This window comes from Xyrauchen texanus, chromosome 33 (assembly GCF_025860055.1).
Source record: "Xyrauchen texanus isolate HMW12.3.18 chromosome 33, RBS_HiC_50CHRs, whole genome shotgun sequence".
In the NCBI taxonomy this organism is placed as follows: Eukaryota; Metazoa; Chordata; class Actinopteri; order Cypriniformes; family Catostomidae; genus Xyrauchen; species Xyrauchen texanus.
Window position 1 is genome coordinate 39,345,362 of NC_068308.1, and position 16,436 is coordinate 39,361,797.

A 16,436-nucleotide genomic window follows, 5' to 3' on the forward strand; every position below is an offset into this window, starting at 1 on the left:
TTAAAACAATTCTGCCAACAACACAAAATACACAATTTTTTTCTCAGTAAAATTAATCTGGTTTTGAAATGTACATTTTAAATGTAATAAATTCTATTTAATTTGCATCATTTAAAATAAATATGATTTAATAAATAAAAAAAAATTTGTGTGTGTTTTCTGCCAATAACAACACAAACATTTTTTTTTTAATAATATTCTAGAATTTTTTTTTTCTTTTTTCTTCAAAATAATTCAGTTAAACATATCTTGTTTTTAGGATGTTTTACTGGGGAAAGACAGATCCGTCATGTTAAATCTGAGAATTTAGGAGAGGCAAAGACAGACAAGGAAAACAAACAAAACAAGTAGAAAATAAGTAACTCCACCCTTGTTTTCAATGTGTATATTTTCATGTATTTCATCTCCCTACAACATAAAAATGTAATAAATATTAACACTTAAAGCTCTCATCCATGTATATACAAGTACTATACAATACAGAAATTAGGTTAAACCACAAGAGAGGGAAACCAGACTTCTTAATGACCTCTGGTGACCCCTGAGACCTTCCTCACACCTGCAACTATTTACACTATATACAGTACCACCTGAAGAACATCAGAACATAAAGCATGTGCAAACACAAACACGGGACATGCATTAGAGGTGCTTTGTGTTTCACAGGTGAGCAGACGTCACATTGGTTTGATTCTTTGAGAGTTCGGAAGAAAATCAACAACATGAGCACCAGGGAAACATCTAGAACTAGCGGGAATGATCGCGAAACAGTCAATGCACAAACAGACGTTTTAAATGACAGCACCTTTAAACGTCTTATTTCATAGTTTTTTTTTTACATGCATTACAGGCCTGATCTCATGACAATCACATGACTGTGCTGACATTTTTGCAAAATAATATTACGTAGTTTATTACAGCGTTTCCCAACATTTATGGTCACTAGGTGGCGACAAATGAGCGTCTTATGTGCTATGAATCATTTTGAGTCGTTCACAGACTTTATAGTGTTTAAGCATTAAAAGATCTTTTATTAAAGAGTCTTCCTTCAGTCTGAGCATTATTCTTCATCCAAAAAGACAACAATAACAGTCTAATAAAAGGGAGTTTCAATAACGTCCTTCTCCTTAATTACAACTTGCATGGGTACAAATCTACTGACTTCAGTTTAAGAATTATAAACACAAATCAGATCTACGGGATCATTTTCCTACAGTAGTCTATTTAAACTGCTGAGCATGACTACAATAAGACTGACATGAGTCATGTGATGACCCTTTACACGTATAAATATCACTCGCTTCATAGACTTCAATGTATTCTGCAGTGCTGACGCGAGTCATGTGATGACCCATTACACGTATAAATATCACTCGCTTCATAGACTTCAATGTATTCTGCAGCGCTGACACGAGTCATGTGATGACCCATTACACGTATAAATATCACTCGCTTCATAGACTTCAATGTATTCTGCAGCGCTGACGCGAGTCATGTGATGACCCTTTACACGTATAAATATCACTCGCTTCATAGACTTCAATGTATTCTGCAGCACTGACGCGAGTCATGTGATGACCCTTTACACGTATAAATATCACTCGCTTCACAGACTTCAGTGTATTCTGCAGCGCTGACGCGAGTCATGTGATGACCATTTACACGTATAAATATCACTCGCTTCATAGACTTCAATGTATTCTGCAGCGCTGACGCGAGTCATGTGATGACCCTTTACTCGTATAAATATCACTCACTTCACAGACTTCAATGTATTCTGCAGCGCTGACGCGAGTCATGTGATGACCCTTTACTTGTATAAATATCACTCGCTTCACAGACTTCAGTGTATTCTGCAGAGCTGACGCTGAGTCATGTGATGACCATTTACACGTATAAATATCACTCGCTTCATAGACTTCAATGTATTCTGCAGCGCTGACGCGAGTCATGTGATGACCCTTTACACGTATAAATATCACTCGCTTCATAGACTTCAATGTATTCTGCAGCGCTGACGCGAGTCATGTGATGACCCTTTACACGTATAAATATCACTCGCTTCATAGACTTCAATGTATTCTGCAGCGCTGACGCGAGTCATGTGATGACCATTTACACGTATAAATATCACTCGCTTCATAGACTTCAATGTATTCTGCAGGCTTGACGCGAGTCATGTGATGACCATTTACACGTATGAATATCACTCGCTTCATAGACTTCAATGTATTCTGCAGTGCTGACGCCGAGTCATGTGATGACCCTTTACACGTATAAATATCACTCGCTTCATAGACTTCAATGTATTCTGCAGCGCTGACGCGAGTCATGTGATGACCATTTACACGTATAAATATCACTCACTTCATAGACTTCAATGTATTCTGCAGTGCTGACGCGAGTCATGTGATGACCCTTTACTCGTATAAATATCACTCGCTTCATAGACTTCAATGTATTCTGCAGCGCTGACACGAGTCATGTGATGACCCTTTACTCATATAAATATCACTCACTTCATAGACTTCAATGTATTCTGCAGCACTGACACGAGTCATGTGATGACCCTTTACTCATATAAATATCACTCGCTTCATAGACTTCAATGTATTCTGCAGCGCTGACGTGAGTCATGTGATGACCCTTTACACGTATAAATATCACTCGCTTCATAGACTTCAATGTATTCTGCAGTGCTGACACGAGTCATGTGATGACCCTTTACTCGTATAAATATCACTCACTTCACAGACTTCAATGTATTCTGCAGAGCTGACACGAGTCATGTGATGACCCTTTACTCATATACATATCACACTTCTGCACATTAATCATTGCTCTTCACAATCACAAAAGTGACCGATTATGCTTTCAAAATGGCAAATTTATCCGAAAGGGGAGGAGTTTGGATCCCTAAAATTATAATTTTTTTCATGCATTTATTGATTTTGTAGAAATTGATCATTTTCCATGGCACACCTGCAATCTAACACTAGTGTGCTACGGCACAGTGGTTGGGAAACATTGGTTTATTACACGTATCGCGGCAGTTCAGAGTGAAAATGTCCACTGTGTAGCGCCAAACAGATGAGGTTTTTAAGGTTAATGCTCTAATCGAGTTTCAACTTAACGAAACCGACTCCCTACCTAAACCTAAAACCTAAAACTAACTTATAGTGTCAGAAAAAGCAAATGTGTGATGAAAATCACAAGCATGTCATTTTGTGGTAGTTCTATGACACTTTTGTCTCACATGTTGACTCGTGTGCTCTTCAGGACTCCGATCCTTTACATCACAAGTGCAACGCTCGATCAGTCGAGCTACTGAGCAATTTGACCACACTCGAACAAGCTAAATGTAGTTGTTTATGTCATGCAAATGTTCAAATGAGTCATGCACTATAGGAAGTGTTTAGATGTCATAAGATAGCACTGTGTGAGGAACAGAGAGAAAAGTCAGTGTTTATTAACTGATAATCTGCCGTTTTACTTTGTAAGTGCATAAAACTCGTTGTTGTAGCGCCTGTAGTGTTCATTTCATTGAGCGTACATCGAGCAACGACAAAATCGCTTTGCAAAAATGCAGGTGCAGTAACGTGATTCTGTGAGACCAGATTGTCCATTTATATAAAGCAGATCATTCTGGGAAGTGCAATGGACAGAACGAATGATGCAGTTTAACTCTGAGGTAACCAATCACTGCTCAATGCTTTGAGTCCACACGTTTGGAGATTTCATTCAATGGCAAATGCTGACAGTCCATCACACTGCAAAAAAAACTAAACAAAACTTGAAATATTCTGGGTTCAGTACAAGTTAAGCACTGAACAAGTTTGTGATTATCAATATAATGCTGTCGAATGAGCTTAACTTGTATTGAACCTGGAATATCCGTTTAAGGAAATGATTATTTTACAGTGCAGCAATGTTGTCGGGCCGTGCTGACGATCATGTGACTGGAGAGTTCCTGTTTTTGAGGCCCCTCTCGGCCCCTGTGGAACTGTCCCTTTTTCTCCTGGTCGAAGGAAGCGAGTCTAAAGTGGCGTTTTGTTGTTGTAGTCCATCATGTGGCGGGCCGGTGGTCTTGACACTCAGCCCTGGAGGTAGAGGAGAGGTGACGGGCTCTCTTTCGCCATCAGACGAGATGGTGGTGCTCATTGGAGCAGCGTGCGAGGACGCCGCCTCTGGTTTATGGCTAGTGGCTGCAACGGTGAGGTCAGAGGTGGTGGGCCGGATTCTCCGGCCACCAGCTTTAGTGGTCTGGATCAGAGCGGTCAATGCAGTCGGTTGTGCAGTCGTCTGAAGTGTTGGATTGGGGCTTGTTTGCAATAACGGGGGGAAAGTGAAATCAGGGAGCCATGAGAATGGAGGGTGTGTGTCTGGAGATACTGTACTGAAACCCAACTTCCTGTTACAGGACTCACAGCAGAGTTTATGGTAGCCCGGGATCGAGCAGTACCGAGCCAGAACCTCCATCTGACAGAATATAGATTTATCACCAAGACACGGCTCATCTGGAGGGAGAAATGGAGATAAATCAGATGTTTTTGGGCAGGACCATGGTATTGTTTCATGAACAGTAGGTAAATATTATGGTATATGAATATGGTAATTAATCAGCTCCTTGATAGTATGTGTAGTGGGGGGATTAAGGACCATCCCACCAAGTTTGGGGTCTCTACAATTTAAGAAAGAATAATAAGAAATACAGTATGTTGTTTGGACCCCTATTTATACATCCGAGAACATGTGTCACTTATTCTTATTAATAAGAGTATTTTTGGATGCCTGAAAATCTATATTTTGACATTATGGTTTTTATGTGAATAAATGCAGGTGCATTTCTAGTTTCAACATTATTTGTACAATAGATCTTTGTTTTGTTGTACAAGAAAAACTAGCTTCATAGCATGTGACCCACATTTGCTTTTCGAATATTGAAAATGGATCAGATGTAAAACATTTCCTCACGGAGTCACATTGAGAGCTCAATATCTCTAAGATTGAACCATATAGGGCCTTAAAAATGAATATACAAACAGAAAAGTTTATTCTGAACCAGAATGTAAAAGGATATTAAGATATCTTTAACAGTTCTGGAGTTATTGATACTCAAACTTTGGAAAAATGACAAAAAAGTGTTTTTTCCGGTTTTTGGACTCGCACCATTGGCGTATAACGCAACAAGAGCTGCTGAAGTCAACTGATATTAGTAATAGATCTACTGATCTGTGTGCAAAAGCTAAATGATGACACTGACACCTTTCTAAGGGTATATTTTTACCTGTAGTTTTGCTCCAAAATTATAGGCGGAAATAGTCATTTTTGACCCCTCTGAACAAAATAATGGATTAATCCATGAATATTGATCCAAGGCATTTAATATTTTGGCTTTCCTCATTATTTATGTTTATCTTGCAATAATAAAAAAAAAAATTATATATCAAAAACAACATTTTTAGCCCGGGACATCTGGTTGGGTTTACATAACGATGGAGTGTTTAAAGGGATCGTTAGCCTGAAATCAGTAATGGATCAGTGTTAATCAACATTCAGAGAGTATATTTACAAGTCTCTTACTAGAGATTTTATCTAGCATTTGTTCTGGAAGTTTCTCATTCTCAGTGGTGAAATTGTCCAGCAGATTTTGAGTGGGAGTGGCCAAAGATGACTCCACTGAAAAAAAAAAAATAAACAGCACAATTTCATATAGACAGGAAGACATCGTGCATCGTTTGAATTGAAAAATTGTCTTAAGAGATATTTGAATGTGAAGATGTCTTCAGTAAAAATTAATATGAGAACACATGAGCTCTGTTTCTGCCTTGTTGTCTACATAGGCAGCTACCTTCTAAGGCAGCACCCAAACTATAAACATGTGAATAAACAAATATTTTAATACTCTAATAAACATCAAAATGCATAGCTCACACATATATTGGGTCAGTGCTTGTCTATATTCTAATGAAACTACTTTCCCATCTCTTCTTCTTATGAAATGTTCAACATGTGTTACCTGTGCAGGGTGGCAGTTTGCAGATGGACACAGATTCGGGTTTGTCAGAATCACACTGACCCGCACTACAGATCACCTGACGCTGTTGAATACCTTCACCACAACTCACAGAACACTACAATAAACAACACAACACACAATCAGATGGAGAATAGTCATCTTTCAATTTCAGTTATTCACACATCATTCCAATGAGAGCTTTACCCCTTTAAAGTCTATGAAGGGCGCTATATTGCAAAACAAGATTCAATTTAAAACGTTAAAGTCTCCGTATACATAAGTCAGACATATGAGGTCTCATTTGAAAGCTTAGAATCTGAACTTTTCAGAGATACCCATCACTTGTGCATGTATGTTATTTAAAATAACAAAATAAGACCTCAAAACATTCACGTTGAAAATTGGCGCCCCCTAGAGGTAACGGAGTAGAAATATTTATATAAAAATAAAAATCATTCACGGTCATATATCAAATGAAAGCTCTCATTCTCAGAAATGTGACTGTATAGGTAATTTTGTTCCCCTTATACCACAGTTTGAAAGCTTTTCAAAAGAATCACAAAGTGAAATATGATTTCTTTAAATCATCAAATACAAACATGCTCCCTTAACTGCTGCTGTAAGCCCAAAAAAGCCAAAACTTTGCCATTTTTTATTTGTCAGAGAGATTGCTTGTGTGAATAATCCAATGTTATATCTTAGATTTCCAGAACATAATATGCCATCCAGCAGGAAAAGCATGCAAAACAAATCAAACTAAAATATGTTTTATATTATTGATGATAAAAGGGGAAGATCTCAGCTGTCTAATGACACCTAGATTGAGCTTGTAGTCCACTCAGAGGCCGAGATATTCAATGAAATAATAAGGGTGGTGCTTGAACTGAACATTAGACTGAATGTCTATGGTACAAGGCTTATTTTCACTGAATTGTCTTTGACTCTCGCTCTCTCTCTCTCTTACACACAGACGGTAAACATGACAATCTGAGGAGAGAAGTTCTACTTTCCCAAACATCCACATACATGCTTCATCTTACACAGTGTGACTGGTATCAACAGTGAAATATTCAATAATAACATGCACACACCTGTGACCAGGCTCCAGTCCTCCACTGTGACACACATGCGCTGGTGTTGCAGGCTCGCCGGGTCTCGGGACGCTCCTCGCTGCAGTATTTAGTATGCACAGGTTTCTTAGTGCCATTCACAAGTGGCTGCATACACTGAACCACCCGAGACTGATAGCCCAGTTTACCACATGACTTACTGCACGGACCCCACTCCTCTACAACCCACCTGCACACAGTTGAAAGTATTGTTGACACTGTAATATTTCCTGTCTGAGGTACAAATAAACCGATGAAGTGAGGGTCACTGTTGCACTCACGTGGGTTGGCTACAGTTGTTTGTATTACAGCGTTTACGGATCGGTTTGGGCTTTTTACTGATCTCACAGAAATTCCTGTGAACCAAACGACCATCACTTTTCCTCCGACAGCCATATTTAGTGTACTGAACACCTGAGATCACAAAAAAACAAATTATCATTTCAATTAATCTGGCACGGAAAGAATTGTCAGCCCTGTTACCATGAACCATTAACCAATTAATGACTAAAAACTAAATAAGAATAAAATAAATCTTGCTCTAATAAGCATTTTGTGGTGTGATGACACAGAGTGCAAGGCTAGTAATGGCTAATGATAATTTAAGCTGGTTCTGAAAGAATTGGGTGAAGTACAAATGTCAACCCTGTTACCATAAAGTTGGATGGTAAACAATTTATTAGAAAAAAAAAAAGTTGTCTTAAAATTCTTGCTCTAATAAGCACTTTGTGGTGTGATGACACCGAGTGCAAGGCTAGTAATGGCTATATGACCAGTAAAAATGTCAACCCTGTTACCTTTATGTAGGTATACTCCTCATACAGAGGACCGTTTAATGATAATTTAAGCTGGTTCTGAAAGAATTGGATGAAGTAAAAATGTCAACCCTGTTACCTTTATGTAGGTATACTCCTCATACAGAGGACCATTTAATGATAATTTAAGCTGGTTCTGAAAGAATTGGATGAAGTAAAAATGTCAACCCTGTTACCTTTATGTAGGTATACTCCTCATACAGAGGACCATTTAATGATAATTTAATATGGTTCTGAAAGTATTGGATGAGGAAAAAATGTCAACCCTGTAACCGTGAATTTCTGTGCACAACAACTGATTAGGTGCGGTTAACCCCCCACCCCATCATACAGAAAACCATACATTAACATATACATTAATTTGGCACAGAAAGAATATGACAAGTTAAAAATGTCCACCCTGTTACCTAGGTAAAAAATTGATTATTCTGAAATATTATGCAAATTCCACATACAATTCTTGTTCTAATAAGCACTTTGTAGTGTTATGACCTTGAGCACATGCCTAGCTTTGGCTACTGTACATACATTGTAAAACTGATCTACAATGCACACACCTCCACCGCAGGGTTTGGAACATTGCGACCAGCTCTTCAGTGCCCAATCATACGTGTCCAGTTCAGTCAGCAGCACGTTGTTGTTGGTGATGACCGGCAGAAGATCTTCATGAATGATGTATTTGTAACTCAGACTGATCTTAGTCTCCTCGGCCTGTGGGACGACCTGCTCACAGCGACAAACTCAACATCATCATTTGCTCTTTGAACAAACAGACCGTCATTTAAACAATAAACTCTCTACACCTTTCTTACCAGCACCACGATGCCTTCATGGAGCGGCCCGATGGTCTTCAGCGTTTCTTTGCCGTTTCCCAGTGAATATTCCCACTCCAAACCGTTTTCAATGAAGTTCTTGGATTTGGCTTCCTCGCCTTTAGCGTTCAAGATGAAACTGCCAGTGACTTGATTTTTAACGGCTGAGGAACACAAGCACAGACAGGTGGGACATTAAAGAGGGAAGCATCTTTAAACACAAATTACTTTCAATTTCCATTTACTTTTAAACACTTCCCCTCTATCCACCTTCCTCCACTCAGATACGTAACGGCTATTTCTTACGATCCAATCCATTCCCCATGGACAAAATAGAGTCCCATCCATCTCAACCGCTTATTCGAAGTCAGGTCGCGGGGGCAGAAGCTCCAGCAGGGGGCCCCAAACTTCCCTATCCCGAGCCACATTAACCAGCTCTGACTGGGGGACCCCGAGGCGTTCCCAGGCCAGTGTGGAGATGTAATCTCTCCACCTAATCCTGGGTCTTCCCCGAGACCTCCTCCCAGCTGGACACGCCTGAAACACCTCCCTAGGGAGGCGACCAGGGGGCATCCTTACCAGATGCCCAAACCACCTCAACTAACTCCTTTGGACGCAAAGGAGCAGCGGCGCTACTCCGAGCTCCTCACGGATGACTGACTCACCCCATCTCTAAGGGAGAAGCCCGCCACCCTTCTGAGGAAGCCCATTTCGGCCGCTTGTACTCGTGACCTAGTTCTTTCGGTCATGACCCAGCCTTCATGACCATAGGTGAGGGTAGGAACAAAAATTGACCGGTAGATCGAGAGCTTTGCCTTCCGGCTCAGCTCTCTTTTCGTGACAACGGTGCGATAGAGCGAGTGCAATACCGCCCCCGCTGCCCTGATTCTCCGGCCAACCTCCCGCTCCATTGTCCCCTCACTCGTGAACAAGACCCCAAGGTACTTGAACTCCTTCACTTGGGGCAATACCTCCTTCCCTACCCAGAGAAAAAATAGAGTCCTTCCCTACAATTCTTTTTCCTTGTTGAAGATTCTATTTCATTGGCAAGATGTCACATTCCGGAATTAGAATGTCACGTTGACCATTAGTCGTTTCTTGTTTACTCTTCATACTTTACAAGAAAACTCTGTTTTCTGTAGTTAGTAAATCAAGCTCTCTGCATGAGCTGACTGGAGCTCAATGTTAATGTGATTTATAAAACACAACAAAAGATATTTAATCTGAAAATATCAGATTAAACCAGCAGGGAGAAGAGCTACAATGTAAACACACACAAACAAAGCATGATGAAAAAGCAGTAATTGGTCTCAATACACCAGACTGCCTTGGGTTTTATGGTACAAGAGAAAAGCATTGATTCCATTAGTACAAACTCACCAATTACATGCGGCGATGTGTCGTTCTCTTCAATCACGATGTGTCGAGCCCCCGCAGGAATATCAAACATTTTCAGCAAGCCTAACAAACAGAGCGAGACAAAGAGAGTTTAAGTGATTACATGTAAATAGAAATGATTATATGCTTACCAAGACACAATCACCCCCAAATAAAAAGAACAAAATAAGAAATGATATTTTGCATTAAGAAAATTAGACCCATTTTTAAGACCAACGTAATTTTTTGGCATTGTGTCATTTTTATTCTCATTTCATGTAATGCAACATTTCATTTTCACTACTTTAAATGTGAAGTGTGTCATTTTTGTGCCTATAGTGTCACCAAGTGGAATCGCAAATATAACGTTTGTACCTGTCTTCTTCGGTGTTTTGGTGAGAGTGAGTTTGACGGTGCGACAGTGCGAGTTTTCACCTTCACAAACACCGCACTTATCCTCCTGTTTATACGACCCCACCTCCTTATCACATCCTACATGCTGAGAGAGAGAGAGAGAGAGAGAGAGAGAGGGGAACATATCAGATACATTGAAGAAGTGTGTGTAATGTTTATCAATGGTTAGTTTGTGAGTTTGTGTTTGTGTAATGCAACCAAACTGGCCCGTTTGCTAGGGAGGGTAGAGTCACATGGGGTAACCTCCTCGTGGTCATATTAGTGGTTCTCACTCTCAATGGGCGTATGGTGAGTTGTGCGTGGATCACTGAGAGTAGCATGAGCTGTATGTACTCTATCAACCTCTATGGGACTGTTGCTCTCGTCCTGCTCGCCCGTGTCTCACCTGATTAAAATATGCTTTCCTTCTCTCCCATTGTTCTTTGTTATGAAATGTGCTATACAAAATAAATATATTATTATTAATATTATTATTGAGCAACTAACACACAAATCATGGCCGAGATTAGATGTGGTTCTGAAACGTCTGAAACGTCCTATTTCTCAGGAAAACAGCTAATTGCACATTGCGGCCCTTCGTTAACATACAATACACTCACGCCCACTTGTGCTTTGTGCTGGCACGGAAATGTGCGGTCATAAAAATAACGCCCTTATGGTGCGTTCACGTACAACGTGAAGCGAGTATTTCGCGCGGCATGATTATATTTACATTTGTGCATTTTGGCAGACGCTTTTATCCAAAGTGACTTACAGTGCACTTATTACAGGGACAATCCCCCCGGAGCAACCTGGAGTTAAGTGCCTTACTCAAGGACACAATGGTGGTAAAACCTTCTGATTACCAGTTATGTGCTTTAGCCCACTACGCCGCCACCACCACTCCACTTATATATGCGAATGAAACGAATGGCGTGACTCGAACACGCGAAATCACTTCATTCGCGTATTTGCGCGAGTTGAAATTCTGCCTGACGCGTTGTCGCGAAAGCCTATCAGCATTGAGATTGTCCAGATGTCACTGACGTACTGGTGTAGCAGCAGAAGAAATCTAGAAAAATGGATGAAAAAGTTGTTGTAGCGGTGTGTCATACGTGACACAGCGTCATACATGTACAGGGACCGGACGAAAAAAGACATTGCTTGGAGGAAAGCCAGCGAGGAAGTTGGACTACGAAGGACTGGAGGACAGGAGCCCCTCCTCCTGTCCATTTCCGTAAGAGAAGCGGGAATACTCGCAGGTTTGTGTTACTCGCGCAAACTCAAGTTTAACCCTCTGGGGTCTGAGGGTATTTTGGGCCCTGGAGAAGTTTTGACATGCCTTGACATTTGTGCTTTTTTCAGTTGCTTAAAAACATATTAATGGCTAATTTCAGCATCATTACTGCCATCTTCAGTGTCACATGATCCTTCAGAAATCATTATAAGATGGTGATTTTCTAATATGGGCATATTTAAAGTGCATTTTACTCATTGAACCTGAACACATATTTGCAAGCACAGGCTTTGTTGATGATAATGAGGCAGCATAAACGCCATTTAAAATATAATCTAAACATTCGTATAATTTTATATCATATTACATATCATATTTATATTATACAGCATACAATTTAAATACCTGCTTCAAACGTTCATCGGAGTCCCGCTCTTCTTCTGAGGAAAATGTTAACTCTTCCTTAATATCCTGGAGCTTTCTCGTCTGTGTATCATTGCAAACGTGCAGAAAAATGAATGAAATGTGTTTACAATCTCACAGTCGGGGGCGTGTACATTTGCATTGATCGTCTCAGCACATTAGCGTATGAATGGCGCGCTCTGCTGGTGGGTGGGATCACATTACAGATAATTAGATAGCCTAATAAAAACTGAACATCGCTTTGTTTCAAACAGATTACATTGCAGGAGAATATTTGTTTTAAATTTGAATTGTTTTATTTAAAAGTAGACATTTTAATCTTTCTTTAGACTTATGTTTCATGTTTGTGTGATCAGTATTCGCGGAGTTTCAGTTCATTTTTGTGACGTGTTTCAGATATATGCTCGTGAACACAGAGACTGCTGAAAGCTCACCCTTTTTATTTTCTTTATTTTACAAAAGCACAAGATTTTGTTGTTATTGTGAGTGTACACAAATAAAAGACCCTTTATAGTCTCTAATGATGTCTTACACTTAAGTTGTTTCTGCTGTTATGACGAAAATATCCAGCAGGATGCGCCGGCGCCGGACGACCGTCGGCCTCAGAGGGTTAAACACACATTTATAATCCAGCGGGCAATCTCGCACGAGCAATGCAAGGCAAAAATGTTCTTCGCGTTGTAGGTGAACGCACCATAAGAACTGAGGGATGTACAAATGCTGTGCGAATTATTGGATTGTGAATAGTGTGTATGTGTGTGCCTATGCGTGTGTGTGTGTGTGTATATGTGTGTGTGTATGCGTGTGTGCATATGCGTGCGTGTGTGTGTGTGTGTGTTTGCATATGTGTGTGTATATGTGTGTGTATGTGTGTGTGCATATGTGTGTGTGTATATGTGTGTGTATGCGTGTGTGCATATGCGTGTGTGTGTGTGTGTGTGTGTGTGCATATGTGTGTGATAAGATTCTCACCAGACATTCTCCTCGAGTGCAGACACTGAATGGATCAGAGTAACTACAGCGCGTTCCGTCATGCATGACTTGATTCATGAACACCACCTCACCCGTTTCCTTAGAGCGACAACTCAATTCACATTTATGAGCCTCTGAAATTCACAAATCACACACACACACACACACACACACGAACCATCAACATCATGCCCTTAAGCAAGGCACTCCAGAGACCATCTCAGGAAACCGAAAGCTTGAGGGTTTAAACCGACTGCCTTTCAATGCATCAAATAATAAATGAATAATAAACTGGAAACTATTGATTTCCATTGGAGAGTTGCACATGGAGTACCATCTGCGGATGCACACATTTCAGATCCGATCTTAACTTTGGATGTTTTGAAATATTCATATTTATTTCACGGCTTTCATAATCGATTCTGTTTGGTCAATTGCGCCATCTAGCTGTCTGATATTTCTGAATAACAACCGCACATCCAGTCAGTCGAAAGGTCATTTTTGCAAAATAGACACCAACTCTGCACAAATGAGAGTAGCTGGTGTTTAGAATTAAAATTTAGGACAACATTTTTTCTCGGCAACGCTTTGATCTATTAAGATAAAACTTGGCATGCTTTAGAAGCACCATGTTCTAAGTGTACATGCCAAATTTGGTGACAATGCCACCTACAGCTTTAACTTGTCCTATAATCATTTGCTTATGACAATACTGATTTTGCTAGGATCGGCCATTTCACCTGTCTGGCAACAATTTGGCATCATAGACTGCCTGTCCTGAGGGTACCCGAGGAGTTAGAAGAATGCGCCACCTAGTGTTCAAAAGTTATAATACATTTTATGAATATGCTTATAACTTTTTGAAAAAAAATAATAAACCCGTCCAAAACCCATTGTCTTTGTCTCTTTATGCTCCATGGGATATACATATCTCCTTGAGACGCTATATTGTGAAAAAGGTTTACGCTTAAAATGTTTTAGTCTCCGTATACTTGAGTCAGGCATATTAGGTCTCATTTGAAAGCTTAGAATCTGAACTTTTCAGAGATACCCAACACTTGTGCATTTATGTTACTTATAACAACAAAATAAGGCCCCAAAAAAATTAACGTTGAAAATCAGCGCCCCCTAGAGGTAATGGGGTAGAAATGTTTATATCAAAATAAAAGTCCTTCACATAAATGGACAAGTCATATATCAAATGAAAGCTCTCACTCTTAGGAATGTGACTGTATCATTAAGATTGTAATCATATACAATATTATTGCATCTAGTAAACTTTTATTTTTATTAGGGTGGTTCTCTGAAAAATGAGACCAATTTTTGTCAGTTAGTCCACAGTATGTGTGCATTGTGAGCTTTTAAATTGGAGTGTGAAAAATTGTTGACGGCAGCCCAAAAATGTACCAGAGTTTAAGGTGTGTTAATATGTAACTAAATGTGCTAAACAAATAAAAGTTAGGCACATCTGAGTGATGAAATAATTGATCAGACAGCTACAGCGTGGCATTGTGATCTCACCGTCAGGGTGTTCGTACGGCAGCCACGTGTGTTTGACGTTGTTGTGGTATTTGTTGCTGCGCTGCACACACTGTTGCGCTCTGAAGTCCTCATAGGGTCCGGCACAATCTTCAGTGTTACATATCTGATAATCAAACGCTGAACCGGGACAGTCACGGCCGCCATACGCTGGACTATAGACAGAAAACAGACAGAATGAGTAAGAGAAACTCGAGCAGCAATTAGAAGTAGAAGTAGGACTGTGGCATTATTTAACGTGTGCGTGTGAACTCACACTGGGTTATTGCACTGGCGGCTGCGGGACCGAACACCACCTCCACAGGTGCGTGAGCAGGAGCCGAACTTTCCCCAAGAGCTCCAACCTCCATCGTGACCGTACGGCTTCTGAGACGAACTCCAGATGCAATGACCTTTAAAACACCACTGCAACACACACAAACACAATATACTGAAAACACACGTGATGAACCACATAATAAGAGACATACACAAACAAGCCGCGCTAATATGTTACAGTTCGGGACGAGTAACAGAAAACAAATAATCCGCTGAGATGAAGCATCCTTTTATAGGTAAAGAATTTAGCATTGCTCAAAGATAATTCAGTAGTAAGTTTGCCGACATTTAAATGGAGTTTTTAAGCCTTAAAACCTAAAAAGCTTATTACAGAAATCCAAATTACAGGACAATATTATTGGCATCCTACATTTGAGGTGGAAGTACAGCACTGTTATTACACTGTAATTAAGCACTTATAAACACCAAGATAATCCTAAAACAAGGAGATAAATAGATTTTAGGTCGTATTATCTAAGTTGACTAAAGACTTATTTATATATTTTTAGCTTTTGCGGATTCGGTTTGAAGTGCAATTTTATCTAATAATTATGCACGTTATATTAATAGTCCTGTTTTATCCTGGGGTTACTATTTATTTGTTGTTGTTTATATATGTATCATATTTGCTTATTTGTGATATTTGTTTCTGTTTTTGTTCATTTAATACAAGCTTATTCAAGTTGCATTTAGTTTCTTTTCAGCTTTGGGCACTTTCATGTAACAGGATGATTTTTTTTATTAAAACAACTGTTGTTTTAATTAAAACTAATTAAAATATTGAACACAATACAGATTTTAACCCTTTAAGCTCTGAAGGTGTTTTTAAAGATGTCCTGTTTCAGTGGCATACCCAGAATTAAAGGCTTATAACTAAAAAAAAAAAAAGGACAAGAAGGGTCAAGTGTTTAGTATCACTGTAAATAAAACTGTTCAACATTTCTAGCGAGATAGATTGACACATTCGGAGACTCTCAACATAATAAACTGCTGAAAAATCACTTACAAAACCGTGAGCCAAAAATGTACATTATTTCCTTATTTTTCTGATTTTACATCATATCTATGGGTGTAATTAAGGTGGCTCTTAAAAACAGCTTTTGTTTGGTTCCCGATCATGTCAACTTTATCTAAAGAAAAGTTTGTGTTGATCCGACAAAGCGATCAAAAGTTACAACATTACAAAAATAACGTATCATAGTGTCCAAAAACATCTCCAAACAAATAAAAGATAATAATTATACATAAGAACTAATTACACATGCAAACACAACAATGACTAAAGGTTTGCATAGCATGCAGACATGATTTTAGTCATGAGATTTCACAGAATGAGTTTCATTCTGTGTCATTTGAGGCATCATTGAGTCATCATTGTGGATTATCTAATGATCTATACATCTGATTATCTTGTGTGTGGAC

The 16,436-nt window shown here is 39.4% G+C and overlaps 1 protein-coding gene across 1 annotated transcript in view; it reads right to left on the reverse strand.

Annotated features, from left to right (window-relative positions):
- Positions 1 to 373: 373 nt before the first annotated feature.
- LOC127626459 (A disintegrin and metalloproteinase with thrombospondin motifs 14-like) overlaps positions 374 to 16,436 on the reverse strand; it is a 69,480-nt gene continuing 53,417 nt past the window's right edge. The window contains exons 11-22 of the mRNA XM_052102240.1: positions 14,953 to 15,101; positions 14,679 to 14,851; positions 13,158 to 13,291; positions 10,508 to 10,631; positions 10,136 to 10,216; positions 8,756 to 8,919; positions 8,501 to 8,666; positions 7,410 to 7,542; positions 7,111 to 7,318; positions 6,020 to 6,134; positions 5,584 to 5,679; positions 374 to 4,517 (exon numbers count right to left, since the gene is read on the reverse strand). Of these exons, the coding sequence (XP_051958200.1) occupies positions 3,952 to 4,517; positions 5,584 to 5,679; positions 6,020 to 6,134; positions 7,111 to 7,318; positions 7,410 to 7,542; positions 8,501 to 8,666; positions 8,756 to 8,919; positions 10,136 to 10,216; positions 10,508 to 10,631; positions 13,158 to 13,291; positions 14,679 to 14,851; positions 14,953 to 15,101 (2,109 nt within the window). The 3' untranslated portion in view covers positions 374 to 3,951. The remainder of the gene's footprint in view (positions 4,518 to 5,583; positions 5,680 to 6,019; positions 6,135 to 7,110; positions 7,319 to 7,409; positions 7,543 to 8,500; positions 8,667 to 8,755; positions 8,920 to 10,135; positions 10,217 to 10,507; positions 10,632 to 13,157; positions 13,292 to 14,678; positions 14,852 to 14,952; positions 15,102 to 16,436) is intronic.